The sequence below is a fragment of the Amphiura filiformis genome, chromosome 1, assembly GCF_039555335.1.
Source record: "Amphiura filiformis chromosome 1, Afil_fr2py, whole genome shotgun sequence".
Taxonomy (NCBI): Eukaryota; Metazoa; Echinodermata; class Ophiuroidea; order Amphilepidida; family Amphiuridae; genus Amphiura; species Amphiura filiformis.
The window spans coordinates 66,942,873-66,963,828 of NC_092628.1; the positions used below are offsets into that span (position 1 = coordinate 66,942,873).

The window sequence follows — 20,956 nt, forward strand, 5'->3', positions numbered from 1 at the left end:
CTCCTTATGATTTTTATTTCTTTCTTGATTTCATAGTATTCCTTTCCTCCTGATCCTTTCCTTTTACATTTTTTCTTCATATTTCTTTATTCATTCGAAATATTTTCTTTCTTTCTCAATTTGTTCCTTTATTTCCTTTTTCATTACTTAATTGGCTTACATGTACTTTGTCTAGGCCTATATATTGTTTTTTCTATTATAATACACAATTCATTTCATTATAGACCTGTAATATTTTACTTTTTCAACCTATTAATAGACCTATATTATAGGCCTATGATCATGATGATGTATTTCAGTGTTATTTTGTTATTTTTTCTGTTATTTTTTGTATCAATGCATCGTGCCCCGACTTCCGATCGATGTAATTGAGTGGGTAACGGTCACAGGCACGGAGAAGCTTGGAGAGAGAACAATAGCTTGAGTGTTTGATTGACAAGGTTACCTGTCGTCCCGTAGCCGCTTGTCTCGAATCAATCATCCGGGCATTCATGTAGGCCTATAAATCCAATCAATCAATGAATATGTCAAATTAATCAATCTGCAAATCAATTAAATAGTTAATTAATAAAGTATTTTAATTCATCAAATAATGAATGATGCATGATGGCTCAGATGATGTGGTACAGTTTCCAGTGGTATAAAAAAAATCTCAACTATTTACGTCATCTGCTTAATTATTCATAGATACCTTGAACCAGGGGGATGACACTCACCTCATTTGCATGGCAAAATTACCCGTCTCCTCTGCAGCCAATTTGTTTTCGCTCCATCGAAATCAAGCTGGTCACGGAGGAGACTACCTTCCTTTGTGTTTGTTCATTTGTGTATGGAGAGCCTTTCTTGGAGTCCATGACTTAGGCTACTACGCTCTCAGCTAGAGTCCGACGCTGCATTGTACTAGAAATACCTTTTCTGTGAAATCGCTATAGAGCCAATCGGGAACACGTATTCAATTTATAAATATAGCATTAAATTAGTATCACATAGTGGCCTCCGTGTAGTGGAAAACCTTAATTCTTTCATCAAAAAGAAATGAAAATGACCAAAAAAACCGGATCCACCTGTACGCCTATAAAATGGGCACAGAAATTTGTCTCAAATATGAATGAATTTTAAGAAACATACGGGATATGATGAACCAATGACCTGACGCCATGATAGCAGGATCTATTAGGGGTGGTGCAATAATTATGTGTACCCCGGGGGTGAATTATAGGGGGGCAAAGATTTTTGGCAGGCCAAAAGGGGGGGGCAAGCATTTTTGGCAGGTCAAAAGGGGGGTCAAGCGATTTTGGCAGGTCGAAAGGGGGGCAAGCAATTTTTTGGCACAGATATTTTGGGCACCGTTTCTATATTACGCCCTAAAAAGGTATAGGAAAACGCTAGGAACACGTTCAAATATGCAAAATTTCCTGTTTCTGCTCTTTCGCACTATATGATAAGACAATTTAATGTTTTAAATTCAGATTCACCAAAATCTTGCATGTGTAAGGGGGGGGGCAAAAGATTTTTGGCACATCAAAGGGGCGAAGGTTTTTGCACGTCGAAAGGGGGGCAAAGATTTTTTGGCACGACCAAAAGGGGGGGGGCAAGCAATTTTTGGCAGACCATTTTGAGAATTCACCACCCCGGGGGTACACATAATTATTGCACCACCCCTTAGTTGTTTTATATACAATGCATATACCGTGTTGTCATAATACCAATATTTGGCATAATATATAACGACTAATATTTAGTATTGTAAATATGCAGTTCATATGCACAAACGAACACTGATCTTTATGATATTCAGGTTGTTGTACATCTCATATAACATGTCATATAGGAGGTCATATGTGTTGACCTTCTCCTATTGTATTTGTTCATCTGTGTATGGAGAGGATTAGCGCCATTAAACGCCATTAAAACTCCATCAGTATTAGGGCGTAGTTCAGTGAACTCACCAGATTGCTATTCCAAGTACTTTGATAAATACAGATAATATGTATTGATGGGTCGAGGCGATTGCATTGAAAACCTAATACATTATTCATAACAGTTACGTAATCAATCGATAGTGCGGACACTTTTCATTTGCAAACCACCAAAATTCGTGATCTTTTAGCGTTGGAAAAGAAACCACGTGAATAGAGTGCCCTCTCAAGAATATCAACTCTCTGCTTGAACGGTGGAAATACACGGCCAAAATCGCAAAAGAGAAGAAGTGACAGTTAGTTTGGTTGCAAACAAAGCTCTCCGTCGTTATTATGGACCGAAATAAGCTTGTTCAGAAGAAGCCCTTGCTTGGAAGGAGGGGTTAGTCTTACTTCTTGCTGAGATATTAATTTTAATTTATTTTAAATCCGAACTTGGATCACTAGTATGAAAAAGGGTGCCGAATTTTGATCTCATGATCACTGATGATCTGGTTCTGTGGGACTGTGGCTGTGCAACATCGTTGTGATCATACCACAGAAACATGACATGTTGTCTATGTCAACGCTAAGTCAGGTTTGCATCTGCGACCTCAAAAATAGCGCTAGCGTGCACAAAAGAAGGGCGAGATGGCTGAGTGGTTGAGTTTTGATACTAATTATAGAGAGTTTGTCCGTCTGTCCGCGCGCTATCGCGTGCGCGCGGAGCTATCGCGTGCTCGCAGAGTATCAACGGGCGTGTCTTGCGGAGTACCGACGGGCGAAAAGCTTGGTATCGCAAAGCATTACAGTGTGCATGTGACTAATTTACATAAAATAAAACAAACAAAGACGGGAAACAGTTGTACATTAGCAAATTTTCGGTACTAGGCGTACCTTCTTCAGGCTTTATTATAAATCGGACCAGAACCAGGTAAGGCCTATAGCCCATTATATTGATCACTATTAAAGACGCAGGCCTATATCATTGTAGTTTAAAAGGTCAGGGCGGGTATATGGGTAACGGGTGTTTGGTAATTAGAGATAGGCCTATAATGAGAACCAACCGCGAAATCTAGTATTATATAATTCTCATGGAGAGTTTAGCATAACGGCCTGCCTATTTACGCTTCCTGAAAACACTCTTGCACATAACATACAAAACCACAAATTCACTAACTTCAACTTGCACTACCGACACCATGAAAAATATTTTAATTATTACCGATCCTTCAGAATACTTGCAAATATATATTGGCAGTTTCATAAAATCCTGCTGCTGAAAATCGTAAATTCCACAATCTTCTGTCAGATCCAGGTCAGTAATCACAGATGGGCGAATCTACCAGCGTGACAAGACCAGAGATAATAAAGGATGAGAGGCCACGCCATTACAAATAGCTAGCCTGATTGGCAAGCGTAAATGCGCTGGCCAGATCTTCTACGGTCGTGTATGATGAGTAGAGACCATATATAGGGCTCTGTGGAAGAAACGGTTCCTAATTTTGAAGCCATGGATAATATATTCATTTATACGAGAACCATATTTTTGTACCAATCACAGAACAGAATTTCACCTACTCACAGCTGTCAATCATTCTTGTGAAACGTAAGCTCCGCCTAGTATCAAGGTCTTTTTCTGCGCATTGGTTGTGCGCATTAACTAGCCTCCAGCACAAATCCTGTGCACACGATCAGGTTGGATGGGCGGTTTACGCCTGCTTTACACAATAGGAACTGAACTGCGATGCATCCTAAACTGGATCGTTTCCGTGTATTCGCATTGCATGGTGGGTAATCGCCTGCCAGTTTGCGTAGCTCCACGTTCACAACAGTTTAAAATCAACACAGGTAAATCCATATAAAAATTAACATGGACACAAAATTGACATAGCTTATGTAATTCAAATAATAAAATAATAAAATGTAATATTATCATGATAGATGCACGTTTTATTAAAACTTGAAAAGATTATTAAGTCCAATAATTTGTTTGTGTTAGCTTGCACGAGTCACAAATTGGCGACCCATCACACATTTTCTGCATGTGCCGACATTAGTAACTCATAGTGAGTGACTGTCCTCAAACTAGCGCCAGTGTGTCTCAGGCCTGATAACGACCCCAGGTAATTTTATGCAGAAAGTTTTCTTGCGAACAGCTGCAGGTGACAATTAAACAATGAACACAGCTTGTTTATGTACATGCGTGGGGAGGCTTGTCGTCAGCTGGCGTGTTTTGGACATGTTCGGCGTAAAAAAGTGTTGTTTTTCTTCATGAAAAATACCAGCGATGACCAGTTTTTTGTGGGCTATTTGATTTACAGGTATGTCGGTTCGTCATAGGGTAGAAATGATAGCTGTACAATTTGTATAACATACAGTTTAACATAGGCCTAAACATTAAATGGGCACAACTCGACCTTCCGTATATGCACAAGTATGTGGAAGTGGCAGGCATACGTTAAAGTGTCAGAGCTATTCGAAAAGAGAAGGGGGACCATCCCCGGTTCTGATATATCCCTGCAATCAATCCTAGGTTCCAGAAGCGTGCATAGGTAAACATTGCACATTAAGCCCGTGCGAAATACTCAAATTGAGGTATGCAGACTATGCACGTATATAGGAAGAAGAAGAAACTTTGCAAGTGATATTCATGCGTTGTCGCAAGGTCTGAACGCTGTACCGGCATCAGCTGAAACAGAATTAAACGCATTTACGCTCTTCGAGAGCACAGGCATATAATATCTAATCTGTTGTGATACAAGTGGCTAGGATGCAGGGGTAACCTTGTCAATTAACACTTATTCTAGTCCACCGAACATGCCGAAGTTCATGACATCACCGATACATTTATCTATGATCAATCAAATCAATAGACAATTATCCCCGATCTGATTAGCCTAGAACTCTGGCCATGATAGTATTATTAAACGTCTAAGTTACTTTTACTTGGGCCAGAGGCACTTACATTGAAAAAATTGTTGAGTAAAAAATTGTTGAGTATGCAGAACAAATAAATTATTTTCATTGTGTTCCGGGGTCACTTGACATGTGTCATACCAATTCCGTATGCAACATCCAGAGATGGTGTTTGTATGTGAAACAGTCAAACGGCAGATACAGAATCAATGAAGTCACCCATAATCACCATGGTTTCATTCCACGGTCATACCTTCATCGATCACTTATCGGATCTAGATGAAGTATATGATTGACGAGGTTACCCGACTTCTAATACTTTCTTCTTCTTCTTCCAAATTAATGTCAACTTTATTAATGAAGGCTCAGACATGTAGTGTGTGTGACATGCTAACTAGTCTTAAGGGGGTACTACACCCCTGCCAAATTGTGTGCCTATTTTTGCATTTTTCTCAAAAATTATAGCGCATTGGTGACAAGTAAGATGTGTATATTATAGGGGCAAGGACTACAACTACTGCACTGGAAATGTTATTTCAGCACAAACAACAGTTGTGGAGTTACAACTTACAGTCAAAAATGAGGGAAAACCAATATTTGATCAATAAATCAATAACTACTTGCCTTGAGTTGCTGAATTTTCAGTGTGCAGTAGTTGTTATACATCGAACAACTGAATACATGCACAACGTGTGGACCAATATATTTTTGTAAACATTTTAGGCCTATAACAAAATGTATATTTTCGTACAATTGTACAACTATCGTTTCTACCCTATGACCTATAAAAGTTACCTGTTATCAAAAAAACTGCAAAAAACTGGTCATCGCAAGTATCTTTGATGCTGAAAACTAACAATATTCACACAGGGATAGGCCAAAAACCTTACCTCGATCGTAAAATCCAGCCCATGCATGTCATAAATAATCTACCAAAAAAACGTTGACAACGTAAAGAAATCAGCAAGTTTAAAAAACCCACCTCGGCTCACTTTTTGAAACTTGGTCCCATTTGTAAAAGGTACTGATTTAAACTTTATCATATTTATATAAATTTAAAACATTTCCAGAATTGTTATGTATCTTTAATGTGCAGATGCGATATTAATTTGTAAGCTTTCTGGAACGACCTGAAAGGTTATTATCTTGTTCTTGCATAATAATCATGATTAATGATTGAATTAAACAAATAACAAGCAGGCTTGTAATCTTGTTGGAAACGCTGTGTTCTGTTGAAATAAAATAAAAACACTGATTTGCTGTTGGTGCACAAAATGGGACCAAGTTTCAAAAAGTGAGCCGAGGTGGGTTTTTTAAACTTGCTGATTTCTTTACGTTGTCAACGTTTTTTGGTAGATTTCTTTTCTTTTTTATGAATGTAGCCAAGCAGCTCCAAGCTTGGAAAGTCATCAGGTTAGGAAGTGCTCCATAAAACGAAAAATAGATGTTTGAAGTTGCAATTCTTGATTCATGACAATAAATAATTAAACGAAACTTTATAGTCGTTTATTTTTAAAACTTGCTTGTCACGCGTGACTGTAATGTTAAGAGGCGTACACAATGATCAATATACATTTTAATATATTTTAATTATTCAAGGCAACGTAAATATGTAAAGAAAATGTCAGGTGGTGGCCGCATTGCATTCTCTAAATTCGGTAAATTTTCATCGTCAACCGTGTAATTGTATGGGATTATTTTGAAATTATAAAACGCTTGAAATATCACAAACAAATGGGCCTATGTTAATAAATAATATAAATACAAGCTAAAACCGTTGGGGTTCGATAATGAACCCCACAAAACTAACAAGTATATTGAAAATGCCATACGGCCGGGCGGTTTCACGAGTTGCCGGCTCGTTCATGTCATCCACCACCTGGAAAATGTATTTTTTATGAACAACACACACCCAATGTTGACAATGCCACAGAGACACAGAGAGTAAGTCCGATTTAGGCCTACTTCAAGTCGGAACTGGTAAATGCGCATTATATTTAAGCCTATACTACTGAAGCGTCTAAATCCCCCCGAGTAGGCAATATAATCGTGTTTTAATGTTTGTGGTTCTTTGTAGCCCGGCGGGGCGAGCTAGTTCGATATTCCTATTAAGCGGCGGTTGTCGGCGCTCTTTCGTGGTTTGTGGTTTTCATCAAGCCCTGCCCTCTATCGGGAGCTAATTTATAGTTTAAGCTTGTTGGATATCCATATTTCGTGGTTTCTGGTTCTTTGTAGCTATGTGGGGCAATCTAGTTGCATATCCAAATTTTGCGGTTTCTGGTTCTTTATAGCCCTGCGGGGCAATATAGTTGGATATCAATATTGAGTTGCAGTTGTTGTTGATCTTTCGCGGTTTGTGGTCTTAATTTGTTGGATATCCATATTTCAGCGGTTCGTGGTTCTTTATAATCGATAGGCCTGCGGGCAATCTAATTGGATACCCAAATTTCGTGGTTTGTGGTTCTTTGTAACCCTGCGAGGCAATCTAGTTGGATAACCCTATTAAGCGACAGTTATCGGCGATCTTTCGTGGTTTGTGGTTTTAATTTTAATCATCAAGCCCTGCCCTCTATCGGAAGCTAATTTATAGTTTAAGCTTGTTGGATATCCATATTTCGTGGCTTGTGGTTCTTTGAAGCCCTGTGGGGCAATAGTTGAATATCGAAATTCCGCGGTTTGTGGTTCTTTATAGCCCTGTGAGTAATCTAGTTGGATATCAATATTGAGCGGCAGTTGTTGGCGATCTTTCGCGGTTTGTGGTTTTAATTTTTTGGATATCCATATTTCGCGGTTTCGGGTTCTTTATAATCGATAGGACTGCGGGCTATCTGGTTGGATATCCAAATTTCGCGGTTTGTGGTTCTTTAATTGCAGCCATGCAGGGCAATCTAGTTGGATATCCCTATTAAGCGGCGGTTGTCGGCGATCTTTCGCGGTTTGTGATTTTAATTTCCTTATCAAGCCCTGCCCTCTATCGGGAGCTAATTTATAGTTTAAGCTTGTTGGATATCCATATTTCGTGGTGTGTGATTCTTTATAGCCCTGCGGGGCAATCTAGTATATATCCCAATTTCGCGGTGTGTGGTTCTTTATAACCCTGTGGGAAATCTAGTTGGATAACAATATTCGGCGGCAGTTGTTGGCGATCTTTCGCGGTTTGTGATTTTAATTTGTGACAATTTATAATATTTGTTCCAAATATAATTTCAATGTGAGCTGTGAACAGAGCCACTGATAAATGTGTTTTAAATGACGAAAATATCATGATCGTCAGGCATGGTGAAAGCATCTGGATGGTGAAAGTAAGCCCTATAGGCCTAAATGTGAATAAAAAATCAAACATGTTTGTTTGATGAAAAAAAATAAAATCACAATAGCAATGGATGTTCGAAATGGTGTTATTCTTGATTTATGACAATAAATTGGTTAATTAAACATTTTAAAAAAAGGTGATGGGGAGGTTCGAACTTGAGCAAAACTTATCAAGTGGATTAGAAGTCCATGTCCTTAACCACTTCGCCACGTGGACGTCCCGATATAACGACGTGTGAAAGTGGAGTATGTATTAATATGAATGTATGCTGTGGTCCGGAAAGAATAAAAGAATTGTGAAAAACTTGATTTTTTTGGCGAATGTGATCCAGAATTTGTATGTAGGGTGTCCAGGAAAATGCTAGGGTATATTTTGAAAGTGAATCTCAAAAAGTAGTGCGACAGTGACAGCCATGTATGGCTGTAGCAGTGACGAAAGATTCTGGATATCAGTATGATTAGCTATGATTTGCCACTAATTTTGGCTATGAAATACCGCGTGAAATAAACAAGAATGTTTGTTTATTATCAAATAATCGGACTGACTGTAAGATTGGTGTAACTTTTTGAATTAATGAGTTATTAAAATATTACACTTTGGACAGTAAATAAGATTTAGCATGGTTTTAGATATATTTTGTACCCAGTGAAAAATATCATAGAACAATAGCGTTTTGTTTCGTGTAAATATAGTCTCGCGGTGCATCTGCTATTCTTCTTTATCAGTCGTTTTTTTTTCAAACTTGCTGGTCATGCTACCGCATGACTCTAATTCATTATTTCATTGTGTAAATGTCAGTGATTGTGTCCATGTATTGTTATTGCACCTGCGAGAGCAGAAGTCATGCTGAATTTATACTCGATCGCTGGATCACCACGTGACTTCGCCTCTCAAAAACCTCTACGACCAGGTTGTTAAGCATCGAGCACGCTGACTGGCTTAGCAATTATCAAAGTAGTTTTGTAAACCAATCAGGTTAGACGTACTTTACTGGCGGGTCACATTTATTTATACCGTAAAAGGCCGTCGCGTTCATTGATTGGCTTACGATTGCAATTAATGGCTTTTGCAACCAATCACAAAACGGGTTATAAATAAATAAGGCGCCCGTCGGAAATTTTGCACACGTCCATGATGACGTCATGCCCAGTGCCACGAGGTAGCGGAGGCTTCGCTTTTTCTGCGTAAAGCGAAGCGAGTGAGTGGTATAAAGTCAGTTTCACACCTGTGATTTATGGAGCATATCATAAAATCTCTGAGCACATCCACAGCGCATTTGACAGATAAAAATGACATTTGCAATTCTGAGCAACGGGATTCCATGAAATTGAAGATTATGTAAGTTATTCTACAGGATCGGTAATAATTAACAGCTGGTCTGCTGTATTTGAAGTGCATATTGAAGTTTGTATAAGTTTGTGACTTTGTATGTTATGTGCAATACATGTAGATATTACAGGAAGCTTAAATTCGCTTCCGAAAGGTATTTGGAGTTCTGGGCACGTCACACCGGAAGTGTGATGTGACCTCGCTGGGCGTAAGTAGTTGTAGTCCTTAACCCCTATAATATACATATATCTTACTTACCACCAATGCGCTATAATAGCAAAAATAGGCAAAAAATTGGCCAGGGGTGTAGTACATGTACCCCCTTAACTTGCTTGCCAGTGTTCCCTACCTACCAAATCCGGGACCAAATCAGTTCCCATGACCAGCATAACTTACACATATTGCTGATCGTAGTGATCGCGATCAATGGGCAAATGTGATGCCTGCTAGGAATGAAAATGGCTCCAAAGCTATAGAATTCGTCACCTGAGATCGCGAATTTGAGCCCTTTTGCTTCTCAGCATGCATCACTTTTGCCTATCGATAGCTATCAGCAATATACCTTATGGTCATAGAAGTTTTTTTAGTTAGGGTTAGGTAGGAGTAAGGTTAGGGTTAGCTAGAAATCTTCCAAGTGTAAGAGACTTATTACAGTTTCTTAAACACTTGCATTTGTGATCCTATACTTTTACATTGGGATGACCATGGTCATAGTAACTGATTTGATTGCAAAATATAGCTGCTCAGCATAGGGCCATGAATGTGGTACCATTTATAAGGCCGGGGCACCCTGAACTCATGTTGCCGTTTCCCTGTGTATTCCATCTGTTCAAGGTGTGTATGAATAATTAATCAGGTAATGTATTTACCAACTGTAGGGGGTGCGAAACACTACATCCTGAGAAAGAAGCATGGCATTATGGCTGTAGCTAGTGGGGCATGAGGCAGTAGTATAATGCAAGACAGAGATAAAGAGAATTTATCGTGTCTGACGTCATCTGTCAATCAAAGTCGAGCACGGTTTGTTTACAAGTGTCGTGATGATGACTTGCTGAACGTGGCGGTATAACCGGGCGCCTTATTGTTGATTTTGCACCTTCAAACATACAAACCATCTCTAAAGTTAGGTCTTTATAGTAGGAAACTTTCTTTCGCGAAGGCACCATGTCAACAATGCCTAGAAAAGTTGCTTTTTGCCTTGTAAAAGTACGTACTTTTCCCCATTTTCTGCTATACCTTTTCTCCGATCGGCACCAGATATGTCGGCCTTCCTTTTACGCATTATTAACCTGTGAAAACCAATCAAGGATCGTAAGTGACATCAGACGCGATAAATTCTTTTTATCTTTGTCTTTCATTATAATAAATAGTATTTATTAGCGAAAAAAGTAAATGGAGAAGAAAATTTTGGGTTGCAGGCAAATAGTGTTCCTCCAAAGTTGATGGCCTGTAAATCCTTATTTGGGCCCTTATTCATTGCTAACATATTACATGTCATAAGTGATACATGTATAACCAGACAAGGTCAGCTGAACATGTTTTCATTTATTTAATTTTTTTCCTTGTAGCCTTACCGCCTCCAGGTGACATTATCCCTCTTGGAGCCAAAACGAGACCAGGTTCAACATCAGAATCAACTGATCCTCGAAGTCTTGGATCAGGATCATCTCTGTCAGAGCGTAAGAGAGAGCTGCCTATGGGAGGTGTACCTATAGCACCAAAGAAAACCAAGTTGATAAGCCCAACTTCACTTACTCCTCTGGGAAAATCTGTGGATACAGTGAGACCAAGTAGTAGTAATGTAGCCACCAAACCAGATATAAAGACCATTGATGGTAAGATTTGTTGCTGTTGTTATCATCATGATTTTTTTTACTGATATTCTGGGTTGCTTAAAGTTGTTTGCAAAGTATTGCTTCTTATGATATATTGTTTAACATTCAAACCAAATGACTTTAATGATATGAATAAACCGTAATCACTTGGTTTCGATGAGCAAAACTTGAAATGTGATTTGATCAACATTGAATCTATTTGCAGAAAAACAACTTGCACTACAGTAGTACATGTAGGAGTTACAAAAATAGAAGCATTTTCTAATCTGGACTGGGCCTGGGGGAAAGACTGCAAAATAATATGTACATGTTAAGAACCTAATAATTTTGCATAATCATTTCAAGGGGCATTTTATGTTGTTTAACTACCAGACAAGACTAGACACCATCTGTGCAAAGTATTGATGAAAATTCATGAACCTACATGTACATGTAGATATGAAAGCTGATTGCAAAGAAAGGTAATTGCAACTTGATACCAAACAGATTTGATATTCCATATCATACTACTAGCAATCTACTTAGTCAAGCGATAAGGTGGTAGACTGTAATGTATTGGAGCGAATTTTTACTTGGTGCATTCCCTGTTTGTTCTCATGGAATAATTGCTGATCATGGTTGCAATGGTTTATTGTGGTATGAATAGGGTGTGCGCTTCTTAGCTGCAAGTCCCTGATTGTTGCTAACAGGTGTGTGTCTTGGGCCACAGTGGTCAGCAAATTCCTGTAAAGTGTGCTGAGGCTTGTGGTTTAGGGTTCAAACTAAAAATAATATGAGATTGTATCATTTAAAATGTCAGCCGGATCATGGATTTTGTTTTGTCATTATTTTCAGTTCCTTCCAATGAGCTTGTTGAAAGAGTGATTGAAGCAGACAACAATGAAGATGATGACAGAATTGATGGAATCCTGTGTGGTGCCCTCAAGAAGCTGAAAAACAACAGAGCAAAGCCTGACCCAGCGATATACTTCAGCTTGATGTATCTAGCTAAAGTGAAGCCATTACTTTTTGAATCTGAAGATGTAGTCCAGGTATACTAACAAAAAAATCACATGTTATCAAAGTCTCCAATTTGTGAGACAAAACTTGCTTTGTTTTTATTTGTAAACAAAATTATCTGCCACTTTGGGCAGGTGTTGATCTGTAGCCTAGCTGTGTAATGAGAAAAATGAATAACTTTAATACTGTATGACTAATCAAACTTAAAACTTTGCTGATGATTTGTTCTTCCTCAGTGTACATGCAATCTGCTGAAACGTGATATTGGTATAAGCTTCAAGAGCAAAGGTAACCCATTGGTGTCAGTACTGGCATGCAACTTGCTTTTCCATGCATTCCTCTATGATGATAACTGGCATGAAATATTTGTCAAGGTGAGTTGGGTATTATTATAGTTTCTTGGATTAGTTTCTAAATACATGTAGTCATAATTCAGAATTTTATAAGAGAAGTTTTTCAGTGCACACAGCATACAGATTTGATAGACATAGAATATGGTCTTGGAATTGTGCTATCTTTGATGAGAACTTTACAAGAATGTATATGCCTACTGTGATAAGTCTATGAATCTGTGATAGGTAAATATTTTAAGTCTATGACTCTGTGATTGATAAATCATTTGTATTTGTTACAAAACATGGTCTACTTTCTTTCTTTAGTGAAATGATATGTTCAACCGTATTAACCATACAGGGCATGAGGGTGGTTGCATTGTACTGAATAAGATTAGCATCTCAACATTCACACTTTCTGAGTATTTCTCTAATCAACATAATTATCATACTTCTTCCTATAGGTGTACTTAGAAGATGCAATGGGAGAAAGAGTATGGATAGACCATCCACAGTGTCGTGATTTCTGCAATAATATTCAGACAGCATTTGGTACTAAGATGGCACCACGTCACTTGATGACTCCATTGGAACAGATAAGACAATCAGTAACTTATGGAGAAGGTAAATTATAGGTCTCATGAGTGTTGAATCGGGTTGAGGTCTGGTCTGATGCTCCCATACTCCCATATTCTGTAGCTATCCATTGATATGCAGCACAACATGAACATGTCACAAATATTCTGAGATATAGATGCTTGAAAAAACTTTCCAAACTTTTGTTGAGGAGTTTACATACTGTGTATGTATGGATGGAAAATCTTATCCCATTAAATACCTTTTGAGATTATTTGTGGCCTTCAGAGAAAGTTGGCTAAACCTTAGTAAACATGTTCTGTAAATGTTTTTCACTTTTTTTGTCAATATATTAGAATGGAAAGTAGAAATAAATGAGGAATTAAATTCTATAACAGCATTAATAACACTTCTGAAATAAAATACATACTAGGAATATTTATTGCTATGTTTTGATTCAGGTTCAAGTCCAAGTCGTGATGACAGTGAAGGTGGTGCTGAGTCTACCCCATATCATAGTATTGATGAAGGAGATCTGGGAAGTGACCAACCGGGTGAAGCAGTTTCAGCAAGGTTGGTGTTGCTTTTTGGTGTTACCATTGGTGGCCTGTCACAAGGAATGAGAAAATAGTCTTCATGATTAAACATGTGATTCAGCAGGACACTTGAAGCAATCAAATTGGTGTATGTTCTCTCTCTACAAGGCATGTTGGTAAAAACATCCAATACTTTCAAATTTTAAGCAACTTGGAACCACTAGGACCAGGAAGGCAACTGTACTGCCAAATTGTCTGAACAGATTAACCTGATTGCAGATGTTACTGTAGCTCATAATCGCATGGTAGCGCGAGGCCATGGGTTCGAGTCCTCGTAGCACCAACTTGTTGAACACTTGGGCAGGGTTCTTCACCCCTATTGCCTCTCCCCACCCAGGTGTACAAATGGATACCGGCTTGAATAATGCCGGGAAGGTAACAGGCTTGTTGTGGAGGAATTGTAGCGATCCCCGCAGCAATATTTCTTGGAGGAATCTGACCCAATTGCTTTGAGAGAGATATCGGCACTCTGGCCTGTAAAGACAGGTTTGTCCTCTTTACCTTTACCTTAGTGTCACTTGTTTTATCCCCTTCTGTTTGAAGATACAGCCCTCACAAAACTATTTCAGATGTCAATGGGGGTAGACTTTATCAAAATCTGAATTTTAAGCACTTTGGTGTTTTATTTTGCTGTTACAGATATAGCCTGCTCAAGGATAGCATAGAAGTGTATGTGGTAGACTTTATCAAAGACCATCTTACACGCAGACAAGGTATGGATACTCCACGTAATCTCTTACGTGTACTGACTGTTACTTGTGGCTTTCCTGAGGTCAGACAAATGGCAGCAACAAGACTGGAAATGTGGCTACAGAATCCCAAGGTACTTCTGCTTTATTTTGTTTTACGTTTGATGATAATTTGTTTGGTTTGTAAATTTGTGTTTAAATTAGGGGTTCATTCATACATTTTCATGACTAAACGGTTGTTTATGCCATGCCGCCCCAAGGGCATAAACAAACGTTTAGTCATGAAAATATATGAATGAACCCGTTCATACATACCAGAACATTTTGTGATTCTTATTTCATCAAAATAATAATTTAAAAAAAATACAAGTAGCATTATTAAAAAACATGATTTTCCTTGCATTTTCCCACCCGGCGATCTCACATCCGGGACTCGACCAATCATGCACGCTGTTACATAGCGTGTATGTATGAACATGAATGTCATGTGGAATATTAATGCTGTCATGATTACATGAGTTGTGTCTTTGTGCAAGGGAATGCATGGTGCTCAGCCAACACTACTCACTGTATATTTAGGCATGAGAATTTTAGGCTGTTGCCTGAATTCAGGCAATTTTGTCATCCAAATTTACGTCTTTTTTATTTTATTTCTACCTGTTTTGGGCCTTTCTCATGCCTGTATATTGATAGAAAGTCCAAAGTGAATTAACTTCAACAAAGTTTGCATCTGTGTAAAAGAATATGATCTCAGTCTCAAAGCGAAATATTATTGCGCTCCTCTGAGCTTGTTACATGTGTTTACACTAGCTTCCATGCTGAATGTGTTTCTTTTAGCTGACTCGTCCAGCTCAAGAATTACTGATGTCAGTATGTCTCAACTGTGATACACATGGGCAAGAAGATGTAGAGGTCATAGGTCAATTGATTAGAGTGAGACTGAAGACAAAACCACTAATTAATCACTATCTTCTCAGCATGAGGTAAGTTAAAAGTTCTCTCATAAGCAGATGTGTACCACATATTATGTGACCGAATCTGATCCACTCGGGCTGAAGTCAGAAATTTTACAAATTGAGTTACTACTGATGTTGAATCCCAAGGTCTCTTGAATACTTGGTTTCAAAGTTATGGATCTTTTATATGTCCATTTTCTCATTGTTTTTATTGTTTCCCCCCCAATTTATATCTCAGTTTCATTATTGCTGACTTTAGCCTGATTGGATCAGATCTGGACACATATGGTGCATACTTTAGATTTAGCTCCCTGATGGATTCAATCTGTGTGCTGATTGATCTGTGACTGAGCCTTGAACATGTCTAAATATGAATAATACTCTTGCAAACCTTCACAATATGCCCTTGTCCATCTGGCTGGATTTCTATAGATCTTATTTGTGATTTATCTGTTAAACACTTTGTATGCAAAGCCAACATCCAGGGATTTCCCTTCCTAAGCCATAGTTAAGTTTTGAGAAATAAAAATAATTATGATGAACACATGCAGTTGAACATGAACTTTTAAAGATGTTTATCATTTGTCAAGTATTCAATAAATTGTCATGAAAAGGTTTTTATCAGTCTCAATCAAAGTACAGTTACGTATTGAATGGCATTTCATGGCATAATCATAATTAGGGCTCATTTATTGGACCAATTCTGATTTTCAGATCAACCTGTTTAGTGATTGCAAAATCCAGGGTAAACATCGACTATTGTCTTTAGATTTTGAGCAGGCACTTTGCCCCGGACTTGCCCCCAACATCACACATGTTGCTACATTTATCAGTGACTCTAAGCTGTCAATCATACATGGCATCTATTTGCATTCATTCCAATCTAACTGCAATGACAACCACAAGGACCAAATGAGAGCTTAACATTTGCACCAACACAAAGCGCTGCAAATTTTACACATTTGTTTACACTATAGCTAGTGATCCAGTGGCTGGATCACCCATTGACGACAATGTTAAATCAGCTAACCGAAATCCAATGTAAGAAGTCCACTTGGGGAGCTAGTAAAACTGGTCAGACAAGGAGTGCATCTTTGAAAGATAAGATGTGGAAAATCAATTGTGCAAATTACCGTAACCACTCAGGTATAAGCCCACCCCCCTAGATGGGCAATTTCACTTCAAAAATGGGGGTGGGCTTATAACCGGGGAGGAGCTAGTAGTTGAATTTAAAAATAAGAAAAATCTTCCCCATTTGTATATGCCCAATGTTTCAGTAATTTCTATCATCTTTGTCAATTTTTTTACAATTTTAAGTATGGAATGTTAATTTTTAACTGATTTTGTAAATATTTGTTCTTAAATGAGAAAGAAAAGCATTGATATGATTTAAGAACTAAGCCAAAATGACTACTGGGCTTATACCCGAGTGCATCCTTGTTCCCCGAATGGTTTGAAAAACAGGGGGTGTGCTTATAGCCGAAGGTGGGCTTATACCCGAGTGGTTACGGTAATACAAATCAGGGTTTATTTATAAATAAGTTAGAGTATGTGCAAGTAGGCTACAGCGAAGTCTATTCACATCCAAGATGCCATGGTGTGAGGAGAGCAGTATCAAATGAAATTATTCACAATGCAAGTTTTGGATTAATTTTGTAACTGTTTTTGAGAAGTAATCATTTGAAATGTTTATGAAGTAATTGTAGTATGTTTTCCTTTTATTTATGTTTTCTTACAAAGGTTGTTCAGTTCTTTAGACTTCCAACAAAACTGAGTTGTATCTACGGTATACCGTAGATATTGTCTCCAAGAAGCACATAGTTAGCACCCTTGTGTTTGAATCAAATTTGAAAAAGCCATGTGGGATTGTTTCAATAATGACTGTTTTATTTGTCTCATCAGGGAGCTCCTAAACCAGCATACAGAAAACCTGAACACAGTACTAAAACACACTATATACAATGAGCTGTCCAATGCAAGGAATCCTAACAACATGGCTTTGTTGGCTGCCATCTTCCAGCACTCACCAGAAACAGCAGCTAAGGTAAGATAAACATGCATGCCTGCCAACCGTTCCGATTTAATCGGATTCGTTCCGATTTTTGAGGTCAAAGGTCACAAAAATCAAAGTTTTTGGCGACTTTGGAGAACCACTGGACCTATTCTGAAGTGCTAGGATCATAAGGATCATTCACAGTTAATTTTTAAAAAAAAAAAAAAAAATTACGAACAAATTACAGTTTGTTATTTTTATGCAAACCATTAACCAATTTTTACCTCTTCATGTAGCACATATTATAAATGCATGGAAAACCAATGCATCTATAATATGTGATACATGAAAAGGTAAACACTAGTTAATGGTTTACATATTAAGGATAACAAACTAATTTTTTCGTAATTTTTTATTCAAATTTTTTTCAAATTACCTGTGAATGATCTTAGCACTTCAGAATAGGTCCAGTGGTTCTCTGAAGTTGCCAAAAACTTTAAAAAAAATTTTGAATTAGAAAAAAAAATTTCATTAAAAAAAATAAAAAAATTTTCCAACCTTGAATAACAAGTAATTTAGGGTCTATAACTTCTTTTTTCCAAAGTTTTGTTTCACTTCTCACTTCACTCTAATTAGACACCGACCTTATTTCCAAAGGTTGGCAAGTATGCGCCGTTACGGGTGAGCGTGTGCTTCGCGCGCACCCTGTACAGATTTTTATTTTTACAATGTTGGCAGGTATGAACATGCCATATACAATGAGCTGTACGTGTACAAGGAAAAGAATCTAAATATTGTGTCTTTGCTTGCTTCCACCTTCCAGCACTTTACCAGCAACTGCAGCTAAGATAAAACAAACGCAGTCATGAGCTGGGTAACACTAAGAATCTCAACAACATGGATGTGTTAGCTCCCAGCTTCTATAATTTGTTCACCTTGTAACCAGTGAAAATCATAACATTGTGGATTGTTATAGAATGGTACACAGTTGGGTGCAGCAGCTATGCTAAGTTGTGCTTTGCATTTTGCATATCTGATGCACGCTTTTGTGAACAAATTATAGCAGTATAATAGCACTCAACTGAAAGTGCATAGGGTAAATTCAAAACCGCCAGGTAGTCAGTTTCAGTTGTTTTATTGTTTTGTGTGCTATAAATTCCTTTTTCAATTTAGAAAATCAAACCATTCTCATCAAAGGAATAACTATACATATTTTTACTCATGATCTTGCTTATTTCAATATTTCTAATTTTATTGTATAATTTTCATTATTTGTGTTTTATACTTGTTCGTAGTACTTGGCTGTAGTATTCCAAGAACTCCTCATGAATCGTGATGATTATCTTCGAGCAGTGAGGGCTCTTTTCAGAGAGATAGTCAAGTCTCTTCGCTACGATATGGATTTCCCCGCATTTTGTCGTGGACTGATGACAGAAAAGACTGACAAACAGTTCAGTGAAATGGAAGTCCAATTTAAGGTTCGTACAATTTTAATTTGCTGTTATACTTGTTTAGTATATTGTCATTACAAGTTTTGTTTTCATCTGTGCGAATGAATATAGATGATGATTATTTTGAATGATGTGATTGTTACAGGACCGTATGCTGATGTCCTTGACTGATCTGATTGCACTAGCTGCTTTACTGAGTGTGACACCATCTGTGAGGGAGGCTGTTGCAGCTTACACAAGAGGTGATAGGAAAGGTATGGTCTACATATTTAAATTTTAATTAAAATTTGTGCCATGTATCTTGACAATTTGGCCTTAATTTATAGCCTATGTGTACAAATCGTCAATAGCCTTTTTTTTCAATGAACAATATAAGCTTTGTAGATGATTTATTAGTTGTACAGTTGTACAAATCACAATTATACACATCATCGTGTTTATTTTCTAGACATGGACATATTACGTAGTTTCCAGACTCAGGCATGTGTGATGCAGAGGGATGCAATATGGTGGCTTCATACAGTCATCCCTAACATGTTTTCTGTCAATCAACAAGAATTCACACAATGGTGAGTATGTGTTTGAGTTATTGACATCTTCATGGAGACATTTGCATTGCATTGAACAAGTCAAGACCACACACATTCCTTCCAGATTGGTCAGTATTTTGCTAATCAAAGGTTCAAAACATTCTCTTGTATAGAGGCAAGCCAACTACTTGTTTGCAGCCTCATTGTGTTCACATTCATTTATCATGACATAAGTAGTTTGTCATTTTCTCATGTGTATGTTGCTTTTCTTTTGGCCAGTCTAGTTACATTCTTGATGTTCATGCATCATAAGTAAACAATGAAAAAAAAAAAAAACCCAATTAACCAACAAAAACAAAAAAACAAAACAAAAAAGAATGTCATAAGCAAATCGTAAAATGGGCATGTGTTTTATTTAGAATCAACCATTCTGTTAATGAGAGAGAATTTTCAAAACAATAATTATTCAAAAATATTAAAGCACTATTTAGCAAAGGTTGAGTTTGCCATATTTTCGTCTCTCAAAATGTGACATTTGCTTTTACAATTACAGTGTTCACAAGGTTTTATTCATGGAGAATGCTGATGCTTATTGCAGTAAAGACAACTGGCCACCAGAATCAGACAGGGGGTAAGTCACTCCAAATGTAACACAGGAATATTTATTTGATACTGTAACATTTCATTGGTCAGTGGTACCACCTTCCAAATGTGATATTCTCACCCACTCTACAATTGTGCATGCTCACAGGGGCAGTGAGTAAGTGGATGTGGTTATTACATCAATTTTGGCATCTACTGTTTCATTTTACCCTGTTTACTGATGCACCATTACACTTAGATTTACAGCCGAACGTATACGAACAATTCATATGGAATATGTTTTGGGGAAGAGAATTAAAATAGAGTTGCTTCAAATTGATTTATTGGTTGCTTAATTTAAGGATAAGGTTAAATTACAGGGGAAAGAAGAATTACGCATCGCACACTAGCACAATTAAACATGAATTTACAAATGGAAACATGACATGCATAGGCAGATATACCAGAGTAAAAACTCCAGACATACCTGCCTGTGCGGGGACTTGAACCCCATACCTCTCGCTTGTCGGGCCAGCATGCTATCCACTGAGCTACACATACTGTCCCTGATAAACAGGACTCAAAAGTCTGGTACTTATGGATATGAGCAGTCAGGGTAACCAGTATAAACAACACATTACATACCAGTGTACGAGATCAATTAATGATGCTTACCCCCCCAGCCTAATATAATCATACAAACAAGGGAAGAAGTTTACGCATCATACACTGGAATATGGAAACATGAAACATTACAAACTAGCACACAAGATCAAATTAATTATGCTTAATCGTTTTTCTTAATATATCAATATACAGGGAAAGAAGAATTACAGTCAAAATTTCATTTGAATGAATACAGCAGATTGTGATTGTAAATTTAAAGGACAAAATGTGGGTGGACAAAAATACTATTCAAACCAATCAAAAGTCGTCGGAAATACCAACCATTACAGGA

The 20,956-nt window shown here is 37.6% G+C and overlaps 1 protein-coding gene across 2 annotated transcripts in view; it reads left to right on the forward strand.

Annotated features, from left to right (window-relative positions):
* Nucleotides 1-2,203: 2,203 nt before the first annotated feature.
* Nucleotides 2,204-20,956, forward strand: part of LOC140151481 (integrator complex subunit 1-like) — a 56,023-nt gene continuing 37,270 nt past the window's right edge. For both annotated transcript variants that reach the window (XM_072173836.1, XM_072173845.1), the window contains exons 1-13: nt 2,204-2,301; nt 11,028-11,294; nt 12,129-12,325; nt 12,530-12,667; nt 13,090-13,249; nt 13,663-13,774; nt 14,437-14,620; nt 15,324-15,469; nt 17,345-17,486; nt 18,731-18,913; nt 19,032-19,140; nt 19,335-19,455; nt 19,970-20,047. In XM_072173836.1, the coding sequence (XP_072029937.1) occupies nt 2,253-2,301; nt 11,028-11,294; nt 12,129-12,325; nt 12,530-12,667; nt 13,090-13,249; nt 13,663-13,774; nt 14,437-14,620; nt 15,324-15,469; nt 17,345-17,486; nt 18,731-18,913; nt 19,032-19,140; nt 19,335-19,455; nt 19,970-20,047 (1,886 nt within the window). In that variant the 5' untranslated portion in view covers nt 2,204-2,252. The remainder of the gene's footprint in view (nt 2,302-11,027; nt 11,295-12,128; nt 12,326-12,529; nt 12,668-13,089; nt 13,250-13,662; nt 13,775-14,436; nt 14,621-15,323; nt 15,470-17,344; nt 17,487-18,730; nt 18,914-19,031; nt 19,141-19,334; nt 19,456-19,969; nt 20,048-20,956) is intronic.